Below are 18,207 nucleotides of genomic sequence, written 5' to 3'. Positions count from 1 at the left end.
CGATTATAAAACGCACATAAAACTCTGCTCCTTGACGGCCGACTCAAGAGTAAAGATAAGCTTTGGCACTGCCAGATTTTGAGCTCATTTAGTAATTCTCTGAGAGTATGCGAGCAGACGATGCAGAAGTGCTAACCCGAACATGACCCAGTTCCTTAGTCTGAGCCTGCATTCAATGCCAAGATCACGATTACATCCCTGCCAAAACATTGAACGAGCCTTTAAATACTGCCCCTCTCTCTTTCCTGTGGTGGGCGGCATTGGTTAAAGGCTGGCATAACTCAGAGGACTGACTGTGCTATGCCTTCAGGTTAAGGTCTGGATTTTACCACCTCGGTGAAAGCCAGCCTAAACACACATATCACGGGAGTGAGGCTGGAAGCTGGCAGCGCGCCACGCGGCCTGAGTCACACCACCGCTACGGACCTGATTCACTGAGGCTAGTTTACTGAATAAAAAGACAGTGGGAAGCCCGAGGCATTTAGTAGCTGCAGTGACTGATATTTCGATAACATTTCTAGGAAGTGCACCAAACAGAACGGCAACAATAATGGCTGTTTTCAAACAGGTCTCTCAAATACTCCCTTAATGCAATTTCATGCATGTTGAGTTATTTACACTGTTAAAGAGTTGGAATCTCATGCTAAACATGGCCAAAGTTGAAAAAAAAAAAAAACGACTTGGACGGATAACAGAGTATTTCTGTGCCAAATACACGCTTCCGGGTTTCTTACAAGTTTCAGGAAAGTTTTTTTTTCGATCGTGGGCATTTCTCCTGGAAGAGCGCACCCGTGCACACATCAACCGCAGCGAGAGCATGCCCATCAACGCTTTATCCAGCATCACTGCACAGGACTCGCTCGGGAAGAATGTCTCCAAAGAAGTGTGTTTTTAGTTGTAAGGGAAAGATAACTTTGTTCAGCTTCCCAAAGAAACCCAGCGTTACATGAACAGTGGATGCAGTTTGTTTTTCGGAGAAAGCAACGGAGTTTCACGCGTGTTTGTTGACGAATGTTTTAGAAGCAAGGCCCAGTTCAACGCTGGATTTGCGCATTGTTTGATACTGAAAGATGGAGCGGTCCCAGCTATAAAAGATCCCGGTCATGAAACGGCTACTCTATAGGTACTCAAGATTAACATGAGACCGTGAAACTGTGTGTGTTATGTCCCCTTTAAGAATTACAAGCCGTCAACCAAACTAAACCACTACAAGGTGAATAATAACATTACAAATTGTTTTTTGAAAAAAGTATTTGAAAATCCGACAAAAAAAAAAAGGACTGTAAACGGTTTTAATGATCAAAAGAACTACAATCACATAAAGCTTTGCGAATAACAGGGTCAAATTAAAAACAATGGAGAAATATAAAACTATTGATTTAAAGATATCGACTATGTATATAGAAACAATATATTTTGATTTTATTGTAAAATCTGCATACACAGTGCCCTCCAAAAGTATTGGAACAGTAAGGCCAATTCCTTTATTTTTGCTGTAGACTGAAAACATTTGGGTTTCACATCAAAAGATGAATATGAGATGAGAGATTAACATTTCAGCTTTTATTTACAGGTATTTTCATCTGGATCTGATACACAACTTAGAAGATAGCACCTTTTGTTTGAACCCACCCATTTGTCATGTTACCAAAAGTATTGGAACAGATAGAATTAACAGATTAAAGTGAAAAAGACTTAATATTTAGTTGCAAATCCTTTGCTTTCAATTACTGCATCAAGGCTGTGACCCATTGACATCACCAAACTTTTGCATTCTTCTTTTGTGATGATTTTCCAGGCTTTCACCGCAGCCTCTTTCAGTTTTGGGGAGTTACTCCCTTCAGTCTCTTCTTTAGCAGGTAAAATGCATACTCTACAGGGTTTAAGTGTGGAGATTGACTTGGCCAGTCTAAAACCTTCCACTTCTTGCCCCTGATGAACTGCTTTGTTGTTTTGGCACTATGTTTTGGGTCATTATCTTGCTGCATGATAAAGGATCTCCCAATGAGTTAATTTTGCTGCTGCCATCATGTGTTACATCATTAATGAAGATTAATGAACCTGTCCCAGAAGAAGCGATGAAAGCCCAAGCCATTACATTACTTGTGTAATGTGTACTATAATGTACACCTGTGTACACTGTGTTTCAGATGAGCTTGTATGTTTGGGATCATGAGCAGATCCTTTCTTTCTCCAAACTTTAGCCTTTCCATCACTTTGGTCCATAAAATCAGTCCATAAAACCTTGTCCCAGAATTTTTGAGGCTCGTCTCCTATTCTTCTTGCTAATGAGTGGTTAGCCTCTGTACTTTTGTTCATGAAGTCTTCTGCGAACAGTAGATTGTGATACCTTCACTCATGCCCTCTGGAGGTTGTTGCTGATGTCACTAACAGTTGTTTTAGGGTCTTTCTTTACAGCTGTCACAATGTTTTTGTCATCAACTGCAGATGTTTTCCTTGATCTACCCGTTTGAGGTGTGTTACTTAGTACACCAGTGGTTTCTTTCTTCCTCAGGAGATTTAAAATGGTTGTACTTGCTATTGCCAGTGTTTGTGCAATGGTTTGATTGATTTTTCATCTTCTCTCAGCTTCACAATTGCTCGTTTTTCACCCATAGACACCTCTCTGGTTTTCATGTTGGTTACACGTCTAACTAACTATAAATGCAGTCTGCACGGATCTGAAACTGAGCGCAGACATTCAGTGCTATTTACTGTTTGAATAATCAATTAATAGGACACACCAGGGCAACAAAACACACCTGACAGTCGCATGTTCCAATACTTTTGGTAACATGACAAATGGGTGGGTTCAAACAAAAGGTGCTATCTTCTAAGTTGTGTATCAGATCCAGATGAAAATACCTGTAAATAAAAGCTGAAATGTTAATCTCTCATCTCATATTCATCTTTTGATGTCAAACCCAAATGTTTACAGTCTACAGCAAAAATAAAGGAATTGGCCTTAATGTTTCAATACTTTTAGAGGGCACTGTATATATGAATATTTAAGTAGTTTGACTTGTTGCAATTCTCTGATTGGTACAGACTTCTCTTTGAAATCATGGGTAATGTAGTTTTACATCTGAAATTTTAATGTAAAACTGATGGGTTCAACAAAAGCAAAATCTATTGATTATCAACCTCGTAGTGCACGGTAGGTCTGTCTTTAAAAGTTTACAAGTTATTGTTAAATCAATCCCCCTACAGAATTCTTGTGGCGAAAAAAATTACACACTGCACCTTTAAGATGCTATATGCAAGCATTTTATTTGCACTGCCAATTGCATTTGAAAGAATTGCAGTTCAGTTGTAAATCTTTCAAATTTTGTTGACTACTCTTTTGTTTTATGAGTTTAGATGGGCAATAACACTGACAGCAGTCATCCGTTTACAGATGTGCCCTGATTAGCTTACTTAAACAAAAATCACAATTCATCATTTTAATTGGCACAACGTGTAGTAGTTTACCAACAAATCTGGTTCGAGTTGCCTGGAGAGATTTGAATGCTGTGATGATACTGTGCTTTGACGAACCATGAATCCTATACCTCCAAAGGGAACAAGAGAAAAGAAAAGAAACAGCTGCGCATTATTTGCAAACTGTGGAAATCAAATGCAATTGTATTTTTTGTCGGCACATTTTGGCATAAATTTAAAAACTCTTGACAGAAATTTTGTTCAGTTGCCAAGAGGCGTCTACACACATCTCAGTACGTCTGAGAACTTCACAGCGAAGGAGATTTACGAATATGCACACAGTGAGAGAAAAACAGTTCCAAAACGTAGTGATCTGCCTTGCTTTCTACATAGGGAACCCCATTCTAAGGCACCATCCCGAAGCTCATCATTCACTGATTTAGAATGCTCTACATATGCAGAATCTTACTTTTTTTTTAATCCCTTAAAATACTGGCTACATAGGCAGCTCATTAGGTTTTGGAACAGAGCAAGTGTGTGAGAGAGTGAAACAATTAACCCATGTAAATGCTCCCAATATGGAAACAGGCACCACTTCTCCTGCACCCATTTATAACAACCTACAACAAAATAAACATCTGTTTAACGCAGGGGGATTACAGGAGACAGTTTTTTCTCTACTTTGCTCTTTTTTTAACACTCAACCTGGTCTCAGTCCCGTTTAAGTTACAAAGCTTGATTAGTTTTACGTGTTAAACACACAAGTGCAGATACTGTACACGAATGTGCTGCGTCTCTCTCCATTCCTGGACCGCTGCTATCCATTCTTCTAATTAACGCTCTAAGGCTGCAGCGGTCCGCAAGTCAATAAACATCACCTCCTCCACGCCTTTAAAAACCACCAGCCCTCCCTGAACTCATTTTAAAAACCACCATCGCTCTCTCCAATCGTTTAAAAACCACTATCCCTCACTTTTCACTACATTCCTCCCTAAATCCACAGAGTGACGGTGACACTAACGCTGATCTGCATCCAGCCTCATAAACCTAAATCATGACCATACTCATGATCAAACATCACCTACGCTGTAAAAAAAATATTTTTAGAGGTTGTAAATAAAGATTATTGGAATACATTTTTGCAAGAAAATTCAATCATTCTATTTCACAAATTCCACATTTAATTCAACATGTCACTTGCCATATTTTGTAATTATTTGTGACATCAACTTTTTAAAGAAAACTGTTTCAAAGGAAATACTACACTATGTTTGTGTGTATGTGCGTGTGTGTGCGCGTGTGTGTGTGTAACCCCCGTTGGAGGTAATGCATTACAAGTAATGCAAGTTGTTTAATCAGATTACTTTTTCAAGTGACTAGTAAAGTAACCCATTACTTTTTAATTTCTAACAAAATATATGAAAAAAAATATTTTAACAATTAATTTTGTTTTCCAATTTCCAACAGCTCACCTGTCCCTGCATTGAGAGAAAGTGGGAGTAAGTACAGGGGCACTTCTATCAGCCTGAGGCTTATTTATTTCACTTTTGGGGTGAAAGGGCCTTTACAGTTTCCAAAGACATAACTTTTGTCCTGTTTGTTATTAAAGGGGTCATATGATGCGATTTCAAGTTTTCCTTTCTCTTTGGAGTGTTGCAAGCTGTTCGTGCATAGATAAGATCCCTAAAGTTGCAAAGACTAAAGTTTCAAATTCAAAGAGATACTCTCTATAGAAGTTAAGACTTGTCCATGCCCTCCTAAAATGGCTCATTTAAACACGCCCCCACGTCTACGTCACTGTGTGGGAAGATTTGCATAACACCGCCCAAATGTTCACGCAAAGAAAGAGGGCGTGATTTTTATTCTCGCTGCAGTATTGTTGTTGCTGCCGGCGCCATGTCCTGGAGACGCTGTTTTGTTGTAAAAGCAAAACTATTTTGTTTGGGCTTCCAAAAGAGGACACAACTAGAAATCAGTGGTTAAGTTGTATTTACAACACTGTTCCAGAACAGTTCAACCCAAATATTAGAGTGTGTGCAGCGCATTTTACGGAGAACTATTTCCTGAACCTGGGAGAGTAGCCTACAATGCTGGCTTGCACAAAGGCTGTTTCTATAAAGTGTGGCAATTCCAGCTTTGCAAGGACAGTCTGGTGTTTCTGATTCACAGCCTGTAAGTATGTTTTCATATTTAAAGAATTTTCCACTGACGATTCAAACGCGAGTTTTGAGCAGTGTAGAGTAGTTTCTTGTTGTTTGTTGTTTCTCCAATCATAAATGCAGACATGGTAATGTTTACGTGGCGCAATGCCACGCGACAGTATGTCATTATAATCAGTAATTATTGTCCCCACTGGATGCAACAAATGCCTCGTTTATAATGGGTTTTATTGGTTTTGTCTCGCCAATCAGAGCACGCCTCGCTTCTCAGAACGATGAGCTTTGTAAAAATCGAGCCGTTTCAGAAAGGCGGAGCATAGAGGAGCAACAATAATGTACAATGTGTGGAAAATAATGTGTTTTTTGAACCTTAAACCACATAAACACATTGCATTACACCAAATACACAACATAATATTCTTTTTAGCAACATCATATGACCCCTTTAAAAAAAACAAATAAGCAAGTCCAGCCCAGGAGACAAAAAGTAACAAAAAAGTAACGTAATGCATTACTTTTCATAAAGAGTAACAAAGTAACGCAATTAGTTACTTTTGCGTGGAGTAACAGAATATTGTAATGCATTACCCAACACTGTGTATAACTGATCCAAGACCATCTAAGGCATTCAATTTAGTGCACTTTACTGCCATGACAGAATTTTAAAAAGTATGTCCATGCCAAATTTGCCAACATAATGCTAAGGTTTTCTGGATGGATGCTAGGTGGCTACTTGGTTCACCTACAAATCACTATGATATTCTGGCACCTCTACCAATGCAAGTCCAGATTTTCATCCCTATTCTCATAAAAGAATTTCTAAGTTTTTTTGAACTTTGAACACTTTTAAACGTAATGGTTCTTTACTGGCATCTAAGGTTCCATAAAGAACCTTTAACATCCATAGAACCTTTCCACTGCACAACAGCATCATCCGCCATGAAAAAATCTAATAGTTCAGAAGAAAAATATAAGCAAAAGTAAAAATGATGCTAGCCTTGGCAACCACAGCAATAAGAGTAAAATAGAGAAAACTAAGTAAGTAGTAAATTCAAACAAAAATTACAAAATTAAACAGGAAATATTAATTTAACAAGTACTGTATAAAATTCTTATAATGGGCATTATTGTAGTGATGGAGAGAACAGTATGTGTGTGTGTGAGTGTGAGTGTGAGTGTGAGTGTGTGTGTGTGTGTGTGTGTGTGTGTGTGTGTCTTCAAAAGGGGTAATGCCTTTCATTTGAGGTTAGGAGAAAGTGGAGTTGCGCATGTTCTTGCATTCCACAAACATGATGCTTAGATTAAGGGGGAGGGTGTGTGTGCATATTACACATCTGCGATGGTTTACTGTAATGTGTGTTGACTTTAAAAGCTAATCTCAGATTGACCACATCTGGCCATAATTACCTGCCATTACGGGCAATTTCGATGATAACCATCATAAATAATAGTCCGTTTAGATTAGATATCGCAATCAATTAGTCGCTAATAGACCAGAGCCAGATTACACAGGAATACAGGACGCACCTTGGTCAGACAACATGCTCGCAGTGGCACATTTCTCACAAGCTGACCGCTCTAGAATTGTGTTGACAAGATGACAATGAAATATTCGCTATTAACACAGTTGTTAATGTTAATTGAGTTCATGCATGAAAGCTTGAGGTGATAGAGGCTCTGTTACAAAACCTAGTGAGAAATCAATACTTTTACACAGCAAGAACGCATTAAATTGGTCAAAAGGGACAGTAAAGACACTTATAAATGTAACAAAATATTTCTATTTGAACTTTCTATTCATCAAAAAATCCTGAATTTGTAACAAGGCTTTGATTACTTACGTTTCTTGAGCAGCAAATCAGCATATTAGAGTGATTTCTGAAGGTTCATGTAACATTGAAGACTGAAGTAATGATGCTGAAAATTCAGCTTTGCATCACAGGAATAAATTACTTTAAGATATATTCACATAGTAAACATATATTTCAATTTTTAATGATGTTTCACAATATTACTGTTTTTACTGTATGTTTTATCAAATAAATGCAGCCTGGGTAAACAGAAGAAAAACATAAAAAAAAATATCCCAAGTTTAATTAAATAAATGCTTTGTTTATGAATGGCATCCAAGCAAGAGAAACCTGGATTATAAATATGCTGTACTAATAATAATAAAAAATAAATAATAAAAAAAAGAGTTCATGCATTTACAAAATACTTTACCCATCTATTTTTTTTTATTTAAAAAAAAACACTAATGCTAAATGTTGCTGGGAAAAAAGTTTGTATGAAGCATGTTGCTACCTATTGATTGTATCTCAAATTACTCACTCATGATTTCAGTTAGCATGCTGTCTTAGAAGGCAGCTGCCTACTTTATGTAGGTAGCGAACAGCAAGGGAGCTCACTAGATTTTGGAACAGAGCGAGTCATTTTATCCAACATTTCAAATGGCCAGATGTGAATAAAGCAAATATCTGTGAAAATAAATGAACCATGGTGTAAGATAATATTTTTTGTTTGTCGATGGATTGATAGACTGTAATCAATTCATAAATCTTGTGATACCACATATACGAGTGCCTATACTGTACCTTCACAAATGGTAAGAGCCCCGAGCATGTGTGTACATTCAACAGTCGCTCCAGTGGAATGTTTGCATAAACGACAGAAAAGACTAATTGCTCTATTTTTCCCAAGATCACAGCACTCATGGGTATCACAGCTCAGCGTTCATAGCAAAGTAATGCAAAATTCTGCACGACTTTGGGAAGATCTGTGCATTTAGTGTTATGCTGCATAGTTCCTAAAAAACATCTGCTGTCAAGCAAACATATTCATTTTTCTTACTCTTCTCCTCAGTATATCTTCCTCGGCAGGTTAAAGTATTGTAATGTTAAGGTTTGCTGTCAGGTTTTCCCCTGCCTGTGGTGCAGCACCAGTGCACTGCTCCGCATGATCCATTCCAAAGGCCAAACAACAATACGGGGAGCAACCGAAAGCCACGGCAACCGTGCAAGGAATTTGCGTCAATGCTAGTTTTGTAGAAGCACACAATGTTAAAAACAAAAAGCTACTTTATTAGCATCTGCATACTCAATACAGTTTACAGCATAAACCGCTACTCAAAATATAACAAGAGTGGCAGAGCTGCGGTCATAGATGCCAACTGACTGTGAGCCTACTGAATACACCCGTCTCAAACACACACACACACAGCCTGTAGGACAGAAATAATCAACCTTGAGTGTCTTAGGCCCATCGGTACAGCAGGCCTCGTCAGCTACTGTGCTACTATAAACACTGGCTCTAAACCCTCCATTTATCACCTACACTGAGAGCCACGGGCTCATCAAACACACTCACACACGCCGTCATTTGAAAGCCCTTTACAAACCCCTTCTGCAGCTCTTGGACTTTTCTTTCTCATTTCGTGGTTAGTTGCCATCCTAAAGGCTCACACTGTGATACAAATATTACTGAGGAGTTGCCTGCAAGCCTAGGAAGAATAGAATAGAATAGAATAGAATAGAATAGAATAGAATAGAATAGAATAGAATAGAATAGAATAGAATAGAATAGGGATGAAAAATAAAATGTAAAAATTAATTAAAAGGAATAAAATAAAGAGGAATAAAAAGGAATACAAAATAAAATAAATCAAAAATATTAATTTAAAAGGAACAAAATCAAATAAACAGGAATAAATATAATACGAAATTTGTTTTATTAAAAGTACACGAAAACAGTAGAAAAATACAAAAATGAAAATGAAAACAGTAGAAAAATATAAAAAAATAGTTAAGTAAAAGAAACAAAATAAAATATTAGTGCCTTTATTCATTCTATGTACAAAGGCAATTGAACCATTTTTTTATAGCCCTGTTTTAAGACACCCTGAGGTCTTTCACCCTAAAGTTAAATTATGAACAGTAAAGAAAAGGCTTGACCTAGCATAAAAGCAAAAAAACATATGCTTGTGCTGGCCTCAATTTTACCATGACCTTTCAGTGGAAGTTGGTTATTTCTGGCCAATGAAAGACACAAAACTTTAGCGAATTACAACAGCATTGGGCCAGAATGCCAGTTCCCTTTAAATGAGAAATAAGAGAGGAGACGAAGTCAAGAGTGCGGTCACCACTGTGAAAGACGCCATTGTTACACAGTTGTGCTAAGTGAAGTGATTATGAGAACATATTGAGTAAAATGTGCTTGGCTTTGTGTGTGCATACAATATGTGCACGCCGGTCTCCACAATGACAGCAGTCCTATAATGCATGCTTAATAAGAGATGGATGATGGAGATTTAAGAAAGTTTGAAAAACGAGCCATAGACAGACAGACTGTGAAAGGAAAGGAAAAATGAGAGAAAGAAGATGGTAATTATCATCCTGGTGTCCGTGAAAGTCAAGATCTAGTAGAATCGAACATTACAAAGAATAGTTCTTAAAAAAAAATTTTTTTCTTAATGTAGAACTTTTGAACTTTCCACTATGAAGAAGCTTTAGTGGTTCTTCATGAAGTTAAAGGTTCTTCATGGAACCATAGATGCCAATAAATGACCTTTATTTTTAAGAATGCAAGACTTCTGCTATAACAGCTGACACGTTTGTTCTTTCTAGAACCTGAGGTTTCATCGTAGCACTTGAGCTGCATCTTTAGCTGCCAGCTAAAACACAGCACATTTATTTTCTAAGATGCTTTGGTAAGACGATGTCTGCCAGGAACATAAATATAACGTAACTTTGCATATTGTTACCACACCGAACGGTTATGCCAGCAGTACTGCAGCAGGGTCATGCTGGGCTGCGAGGGAGGAACGCCATTTCACCTTTATAAAATGATTCATGCCTCAGGAATCTGAAGCTATTAACAATTTGCACTGTCCTTTGATAGAAACTAGACACCTGAACAGAGCCAAAGACTTCATGGTAACTCTTAATGTTGTTGACGTTCGTGCAGACGCTCTGGTTACTTGATGTGACTCTTCTGCTGCTGATTCGCTGTGGCTTGATCAGTACGTCTGATGATTTATTTGCTTTAGTGTAATCAAAAACACGCTCAGGTGAATGGCAAGCACGTTAAGGCAACAGCCTAGGGACACATAAGCATTTACAGTCATGCTTTTTATTGAGTATAACATTTTATAGCTAGACTTTGTTGTTGTTTTTTTAAACATAGCAATGTTTTTTTTTGCTTATAGAAATGATCTATGATGGAGCTCGAATGGTATTCCCCAGGGCTGCTGCCTAGGTCCCAACCTGTTCTCTCCTGCTTTTTGAAAGTATATTCTGCAATTCCCCCACACTTTCTCCCAGTTAAAGCCTCCCGTTTCACCCATTTCCCTGCCAGACTGAGCAAGACAACTGGAGGAAAGAGTAGTTAATGTGCAAGTCTGATGCAATGTCTTCCTCAGAGCCATGTCCCAAAAAGACCCTTATTGGAAGGGGAAATTCAATAGGTAGACAGGGCAGGAAAACAGCATTTGTCATTATCGTTAAATTGCTCTGTTATGTTTAGGAAAGCTGCAATATCTATCAAGAGTGAAGAGTGGGCCTGCCAAAAGCAGCACTTCAGTCCAGGTGACTCAAACAAGGCTTATCTGAAACCAAATGTAAGAACAATTCTCTGTTTGGTTAAAATCAAATCGCTCAAGCAGTGAGATTTCATTGCTTGACTGAGCCCAGTAAGTAAGAGCAAATGATTGAGAAAACAAACAAAGAATGATAAAGAAATTTATGTTAGTCTGTTAACAGTGCAATAGAAATTGCTCCATTTAACCCAACATTAGTGTTAGAACGAGTCACTGTTTCATGTTATTTTGAGCAAGGATACATTCAAAATGCAAATTATGCTGTCAAACAAAATAGGAATCCACAATATAAAAAAATCAAATATACACTAACAATATATCCGTAAAACTTAAAAAAAATAAATAAATAAAAAGACAATGTGATGGGAAAGGATAAAGTTTGTGACGGAGCAAGTTAACATGAAATTACACTATTTCAGACTCATTGGTTTTTTATATTTATTTCTAAATGTATTAAGCCTCATTTTCTCTGTCAGTAATGTGCACAAACATTTTCATTTAACAATACACGTATGCCTGAACCTGCACTCTTAAAAATAAAAGGGGCGTTCCACAGCAATACCATGGAAGTTTCGTTTCGGGTTCCTCAAAGAACCTTTCGGTGGATTGTTTTTAAAAGAACCTTCTTTTTTTCTTAGCATGAAGAACATTTTAATAATCCAAAGAACCTTTTGCCACTATTGACTCTTTTGTACATTGAAAAGGTTCCATGGTTGGTAAAGGTTCTTCATGGAACCACAGAAACCCCCTCTCCCCCATTTTTTTTTTTTTGAGAGTGTAGCATATTTTAAATTTCAGATGATAATGTCCCTTGATCCCCATAATAATCAATATCTGTCTTGAACCACAAGGCCTACTTTTATATAGGCCTATTTGAAAATTAGTACACATAAATATGAATAAACATTACTTATAATACTTGCTAAACTTTAGGAAATAGCATTACCCAGGTCTAAAACCTCAATGTCCTCCAATCCGAGATACACCACCAAAAAAAAAAAAATAAATAAAAGTAGAAAAATTAAAAATACATTATTAATGCTATCCACTTGTCCTGAGATTCGTGCAAGGTCTTTAGACTCCCCAAACGACATTTTGCATCGCGGCACATTTGACAACACATGCTTAACTTCCATTACGTAGGAAGCTTGAGATTCCCCACCTGTTCGGTCCATTCCAGAAAACCTTTTATCAACGTTAATAATTCATTAGTTATTGTTTACATTTGTTGCCGCGCCGTATGCGTCCTCGTTTATTTTAATAATTAACTAAATAAGAAAGACGACTAAACAAACCTCCGGACAGAGTTAGTGGGGGATCGAGAACATCCGCGCTGGTGGAAAGGAATCCATGCTGCGCGGACACATCGCGCCCTCCCTCTCTCCCCTTGTCTCCATCTTCTCTGAAGGCACATAAACGTCCCATAAACCGCCAAACCTCACCCAAGTTTTGACTCCACGTAAACGTGGCCTGTCGCAAGATGTATCCAGCCTGCAATCTGAATCGCATCTAAAGCCACAAGAGACAAAGGAGGGATTCCTTTTAACACACGCACTACGTGGCGCAATTGCAGGTTTGAAGGATCTTTCATCGCCGCAATCAAAATCACAGTCGAGCTAATGCCAACACGGGCTGAAAGATTTAAGACGAGGGTTTGGGGTTTAACCCGTAAGCCATGGCCTGCTTCACATGCACTCCCTACTTAGGTGCGTCTGAGACACTTTGTTACAATTAAAAAGAAAAACATTTACACCTAATAATTGCGAATAGGCTAATACAAATTTAATGATCAAATCCTGAGACAAACACTTTTCCAAACAAACGGATTCACTAAGAAAAGAAAATATTTTTTTATATATGCAAATGATACCAAAAATTAGGCCTGCTTAAATATAAGTCTATTACATGATGAATACGTTTCAGAAAGTATATATATGTATATATATATATATATATATATATATATATATATATATATATATATATATATATATATAGAAAAAAAAAAAAAGATTATTTTGCAACTATGCAATTGTGTTTTAAAGCATTAATATTTAAACACTGCTATCTGCCAAATCAGAGTCAGTGGTGTGGGTAGAGATTTTTTGCCATATGACAACCAAGCCAGAAAACAGAGATGACACATCTAGAAAAATCAAATAATTTGACCTTTTGATGAATGGGCAACAGTTCAGGTCAAGCTGAGTTACCTTTAAATATTTACATTTGTAGCATGTCCTGTAGGCTATATTCTTTTTGTTAGTTTTTTTTTAACCTTTAAATATATTTTAAAAAAATTAAAAAAATTGCCATGTGTTTTAAACTACATTTATAAAAGCTTTATCCCTTTTATCTTGGACATTGTTTGCCCACTGACCCTACTGTTTACTCTTCACTGTTAACTGGATCTCCACCAATCGCCCTTTTCGCCGACTGCGCAAAGCACATATTGAAATATTCAAACTGTTGAATTGAAGGCTACAGAAGTAAAAAACAAACACTCTAAGGAAAAATAAACCTATAGTTCACAGCTTAAAATGGTATAAATACAGTGAAAGAGGAATATAGCCTGTTCATTATAGCTATAGACTTGATTGAAGGAGTGCGCTGAAGGCCGCGCTGGCACAGGACTGCAAATACACTTGTACCATTATTAAATAAAAAACAAAGGCCTGTTTTTAACAACAGTACCTCTTTAAAAAATAACAATAATAGGCATGGTTGCAGGCGCTTTACTTGCTTGCCGTTCAGGTCTATATAGTTTACATTGAAAAAAAAGACCTAGTTTGTATCTGCTTTAAAACTAAAATTTAATTAGCAAAAAAACAATTATTCGCCACAAAAACAAGAGCCGTCGACTATGCAATATGAGAGAAAGGGAGATTTATTTTAGACAGAGACGTCTTGGATTCAGCGACAGTTTGGCGTGACCCAGTCTGCCGTGTGAGGGAAAGGAGAAAGGACTATTTGCGGCCAAGAAATTGAAGCCAAAACCAAAATCCTTTAAAAATTGAAAAAATAAATTAATTATAAGAACAAGATAGAATAAGTTTGTGCATGCCTGTAGGACATTAGCTATTGAGAATTCAATTACTTATGTCTTAGCCTAAAGGAAAGTTATTTTAAAGACCTGTCGAATGTCTGCTACAGGAATATTTAACAGCCAGAAAGAGCGACTGGGCCAAACTGGGCTAGAGAGACTCTCCGAGATGGACGAGATTACAGCCTTCAAGCGGCGTGAAGCACAAACAAGCCCCTGCGCGCATATACGGCATACGACTGCAAATACATTTTCAATTTGCTTTTGAATTATTTATTCAAGTACACGCAGCTTTGATGAACACAACTGCTTCTTAAAAAAATAATACTGCTTATGCAAAAAAAAAAAAAAAAAAAAAAAGGCTTCAAGTGTGGGCCGGCAGGGACTAGGCTATTATTTCCAAAACGGACATTTGTGTTAAAATATAAGACTACGCATTAAACACTGCTTAATATTTTTCAGCATTATAGCCTATATCTGAAGCCAACAATTAAAGAGAGTTAAGACTAGCTTTAGACTAACATGCAATCAAAGAACAATTTTTGTGATCTAGCCTGTAAGAAATTTTAGTCAAATATTTTGCATAAGTCTGAGGTCTTGTCAAGTATAAAGACAGTTAGAAAAATAATGTTTTTCAAAGATTGGTGACCGTAAATTAAGTCAGCTGCTCCGATTGAACCCCGGCCTATTACAGCCAACTGTCACGAAACTTTTTAAGGGAATAATTTAACTGTATCCTGAAAGTACTTTTATTACTACTATGTTGATATTTGTTATGTGTTGTACAAACAACAAGATCTTTATGCATAAAAATAGCCATAATAGGCCAGCGTGCATATCATCGCTTCACATAATCAAGCTTCCAACCTGCCTAAGATTATGAAAAAAGGTTCATACATTATGAATATGACTTATAAGAGATTTTTAAAATAGCATGTCATAAGTTGTACATGTATAAAGTAAAAATGCCTTTCTTTCACGCAGTCTTCACATTAGAAGCAAACGCGTTTTAACATTGTATTCTCCCCGGTCCATTCATTTACAATAAAATAAGTATACTAAACTATTACAGGAGAAAAAAACATATCCCTGAAAGTAACACATAGGCCAGGACTCTCACTCAGGACAGGTAGATATGTCCCTTCGTGTCTCTGAACTCGAGCGCAGAGACGTTCATGCGCGACAGCTGTTGGACACCGTCGGGGTCATCTCCTGAAACACCACAGCTTGGGAAAACAACCTCAAGAACTCAGACCAGAGCGTTTTATAGTTTGACACCGAAAATTTGAGCCGTTTACTATGCCAGTCGCGCTTCCTCCCCGGGCAAACCCATCTCCTTTTATATAAAATAGATTTGGGAGAAGCGCCATTTTCTCTTCGATCCCATGTGCAACGAAACGCACGAGAGGAGTTCCGAGACGATTCCGCGAACGCGCTGGAATCCTGAAATAAACGCGCGGCCGAAAAGAACGTTCTAAAAAGCGCAACGCATAACTTGAAATGCATTTATTAAGCAGCAATAGAGAAGACAAGACACGGCAACGGTACTACAATGCAGCATAGCACACACACACAGACACGAGTGATTAAATGAAGGCTTTTACCTGTGTCAGGCAGTACGGAGAGTACATAGTTATCTCAGAGGCGGGAAATGACTCGCGTTTTGAAGTTGAGTGGAAGTTCGCCGCGTTGCTGCATTGCAATTGCTCGCCGTCCCCCTTTGCGCCTACTCCATGCTGCTCTCGCCGCTAACCCCGCCTCGAAGGCAGAAAGTGAAAGCTCAAACTTAAGGAAGAAAAAAAAAAACTTCTCTCCTTCTTGTTCTCTTCTTCACCCTTTTCCCATTTGATAAAAAAAGTAGGGAGTTTCTCATTCTCTGTAATCTTGTAGAAGACGTGCATTCATGCAGTGACAGAAAAGTTTAAATACACAAAACTTGGGTATATAAAATGCACATGTGTCATTTAAGGGCACAGTTTTGGGGAAATAGTCAGATTTAGCATTGCCATAACTACAGTATTTTCCAAAGCATGCAGTACTATCATTTATACTGGTAGCCCACATGTTATAATGTTTCAAATATTTTTTCTAGGTAATTTTGAGGAAATGTGAACATTTTGTGTTGTCATAAAAGTGCATTACATATGAGTCATAAATGACTATAATATTGTAAATAACAAACTTTTTAAAAAATCAACTAAAGCCATTTAGGAAAGGTTAATCAATGGCAGCAGGACTGACTGCATTCTTTGTGTCAGCAGCCTTTTCAAATACTGCTTTTAGTTTGCAATATTTTTTTCCCCTGTGCATCACTACTGCAATCTGTATTTTAATCAGTTAATGGAAGGTAAGTAACCCCTCTCTCCGCCTCTCTCTTATTCTATGACTCATCTATAGGCCCCAGTCCTGCATCACAGTATTGCAGGGTGGTCTCCTACATCCACATCTGTTTTGTGGCAAACCACAGCGCCCAGGCTGCCTAGCGGCATGCTCAACTATGCTTATCTTGCACCTTCTCCAGCCGTGAAACTCTGCTGTGCCACTGCTGTCAAACTTTAAGAGGCAGATTAGCTTGCTCTTATATTAGGGCTGCTTTCTCATAGACCGCTTAAACCAACACCACAAAGGACACTTGCCAATTATAGCACAAATTAATCCAGGACTACAGGCTTAATCCAGCACAAAGTTTAATCAACATCTGGGAAAACACACCATGGAGTTGTAGGTTACCAGCCGCTTTAGAAATTACCACTACAGGTTGAAAAACGGATTTACAATCGGTTGACTTTTGACACATGAGTAAAGAATATATTTATTTTCAATAATTTACAAGAAACTGAATTCTGATGCACTGCAAAAAAAGTAATGTCTAAATTAACTGGTTTTATTCAGGTCAAAAATATTCATGTTGCTGAACCAACCATCAGTTTATGCAAAAAAAAAAATATTTAAGATAACAATTGCAGGTTACCACTTTTTACAGATAGAATGAGCACATAAATAGTTTTTGTTTTGTTTTTATAGGTGCTAATCGTTCACCTTCCCTATGAATGCAAAACTGCCAAATAACAAAAAACCCTATAAATACAAAAATAACTAAATATTTGACACTAACACATATCCCTATACATTTTTGTGAAACCAAACAAAATAACACCTAGTTTTTATTCTCCTTATATGGTCTAACTCAAAGCTTGCTGGGAACTAGAAATCTGCTGCAACACATTCAGCCTAAGTTCAATTTAATGTAATCAGGTTTTGAGTTCATGTAACTTTTTCTAGCAAGTACAACCAAGTTTCAGTAGTGTAATGGTAAAGAGCTATAAGTTTATAAAGTTAGAGACAACCAGTGTTGAGATAACTCATTACAAGTAACGCAAGTTACATAATCAGATTACTTTTTTCAAGTAACTAGTAAAGTAACAAATTGACAAGAAAATGTAAGAGTTACTTTTTCAAATAAGTAATGCATGTTACATTGTTTTCCCATTTATGTACTGGGAAATTGGGGGTAAGCGCAAAAGCTGAGGTACTTCCTTCATCCTGAGGCTTATTTATTTCACTTTTGGTGTGAAAGGGCCTTTACAGTTTCCAAAAATATAACTTTGTTTTCTTCTTGAAATGAAATATGCAAGCCCAGCTCAGGTGACTAAGTAACGCAATGCATTACTTTTCATAAAAAGTAACTAAGTAACACAATTAGTTATTTTTTATGCAGTAACGCAATATTGCAATGGATTATTTATAAGTAACTTTCCCCAACAGAAAACCCATGAACCAATGCTTTTCCATGATCCTGATTGATCCCTATTGTGGAGGACAAACTCAACAATACAGTATGTTGCTTGTGATAAAATACATCTGCAAAACAGCCAATATACACCAACAACATGAAGAAAAACACTGACATTAAGAGTGAGGTCAGAAAAAGGGCACACAGGTTGGGATTACGAAAGGCACAAATCCAAAACCACAGTCTTCATGCTTCACACACA

General features: G+C 37.4%; 1 protein-coding gene across 35 annotated transcripts in view; it reads right to left on the bottom strand.

Moving 5' to 3' along the window:
- LOC306874034 (nuclear factor 1 X-type-like) overlaps positions 1-18,207 on the bottom strand; it is a 103,981-nt gene that overhangs the window by 70,747 nt on the left and 15,027 nt on the right. For 10 of the 35 annotated variants that reach the window (XM_079423712.1, XM_079423735.1, XM_079423726.1 and 7 more), the window contains exon 1: positions 15,817-15,979. The exons of the other annotated variants lie outside the window; for them this stretch is intronic. In XM_079423712.1, the coding sequence (XP_079279838.1) occupies positions 15,817-15,843 (27 nt within the window). In that variant the 5' untranslated portion in view covers positions 15,844-15,979. Of the gene's footprint in view, positions 1-15,816; positions 15,980-18,207 lie in introns of those variants that run through there. 35 annotated transcript variants of the gene reach the window in all.

This window comes from Barbus barbus (genome assembly GCF_936440315.1).
Source record: "Barbus barbus genome assembly, chromosome: 8".
Taxonomy (NCBI): domain Eukaryota; kingdom Metazoa; phylum Chordata; class Actinopteri; order Cypriniformes; family Cyprinidae; genus Barbus; species Barbus barbus.
The sequence above is the reverse complement of the archived record's forward strand: the minus strand, read 5'-3'. Positions and strand labels throughout refer to the sequence as shown.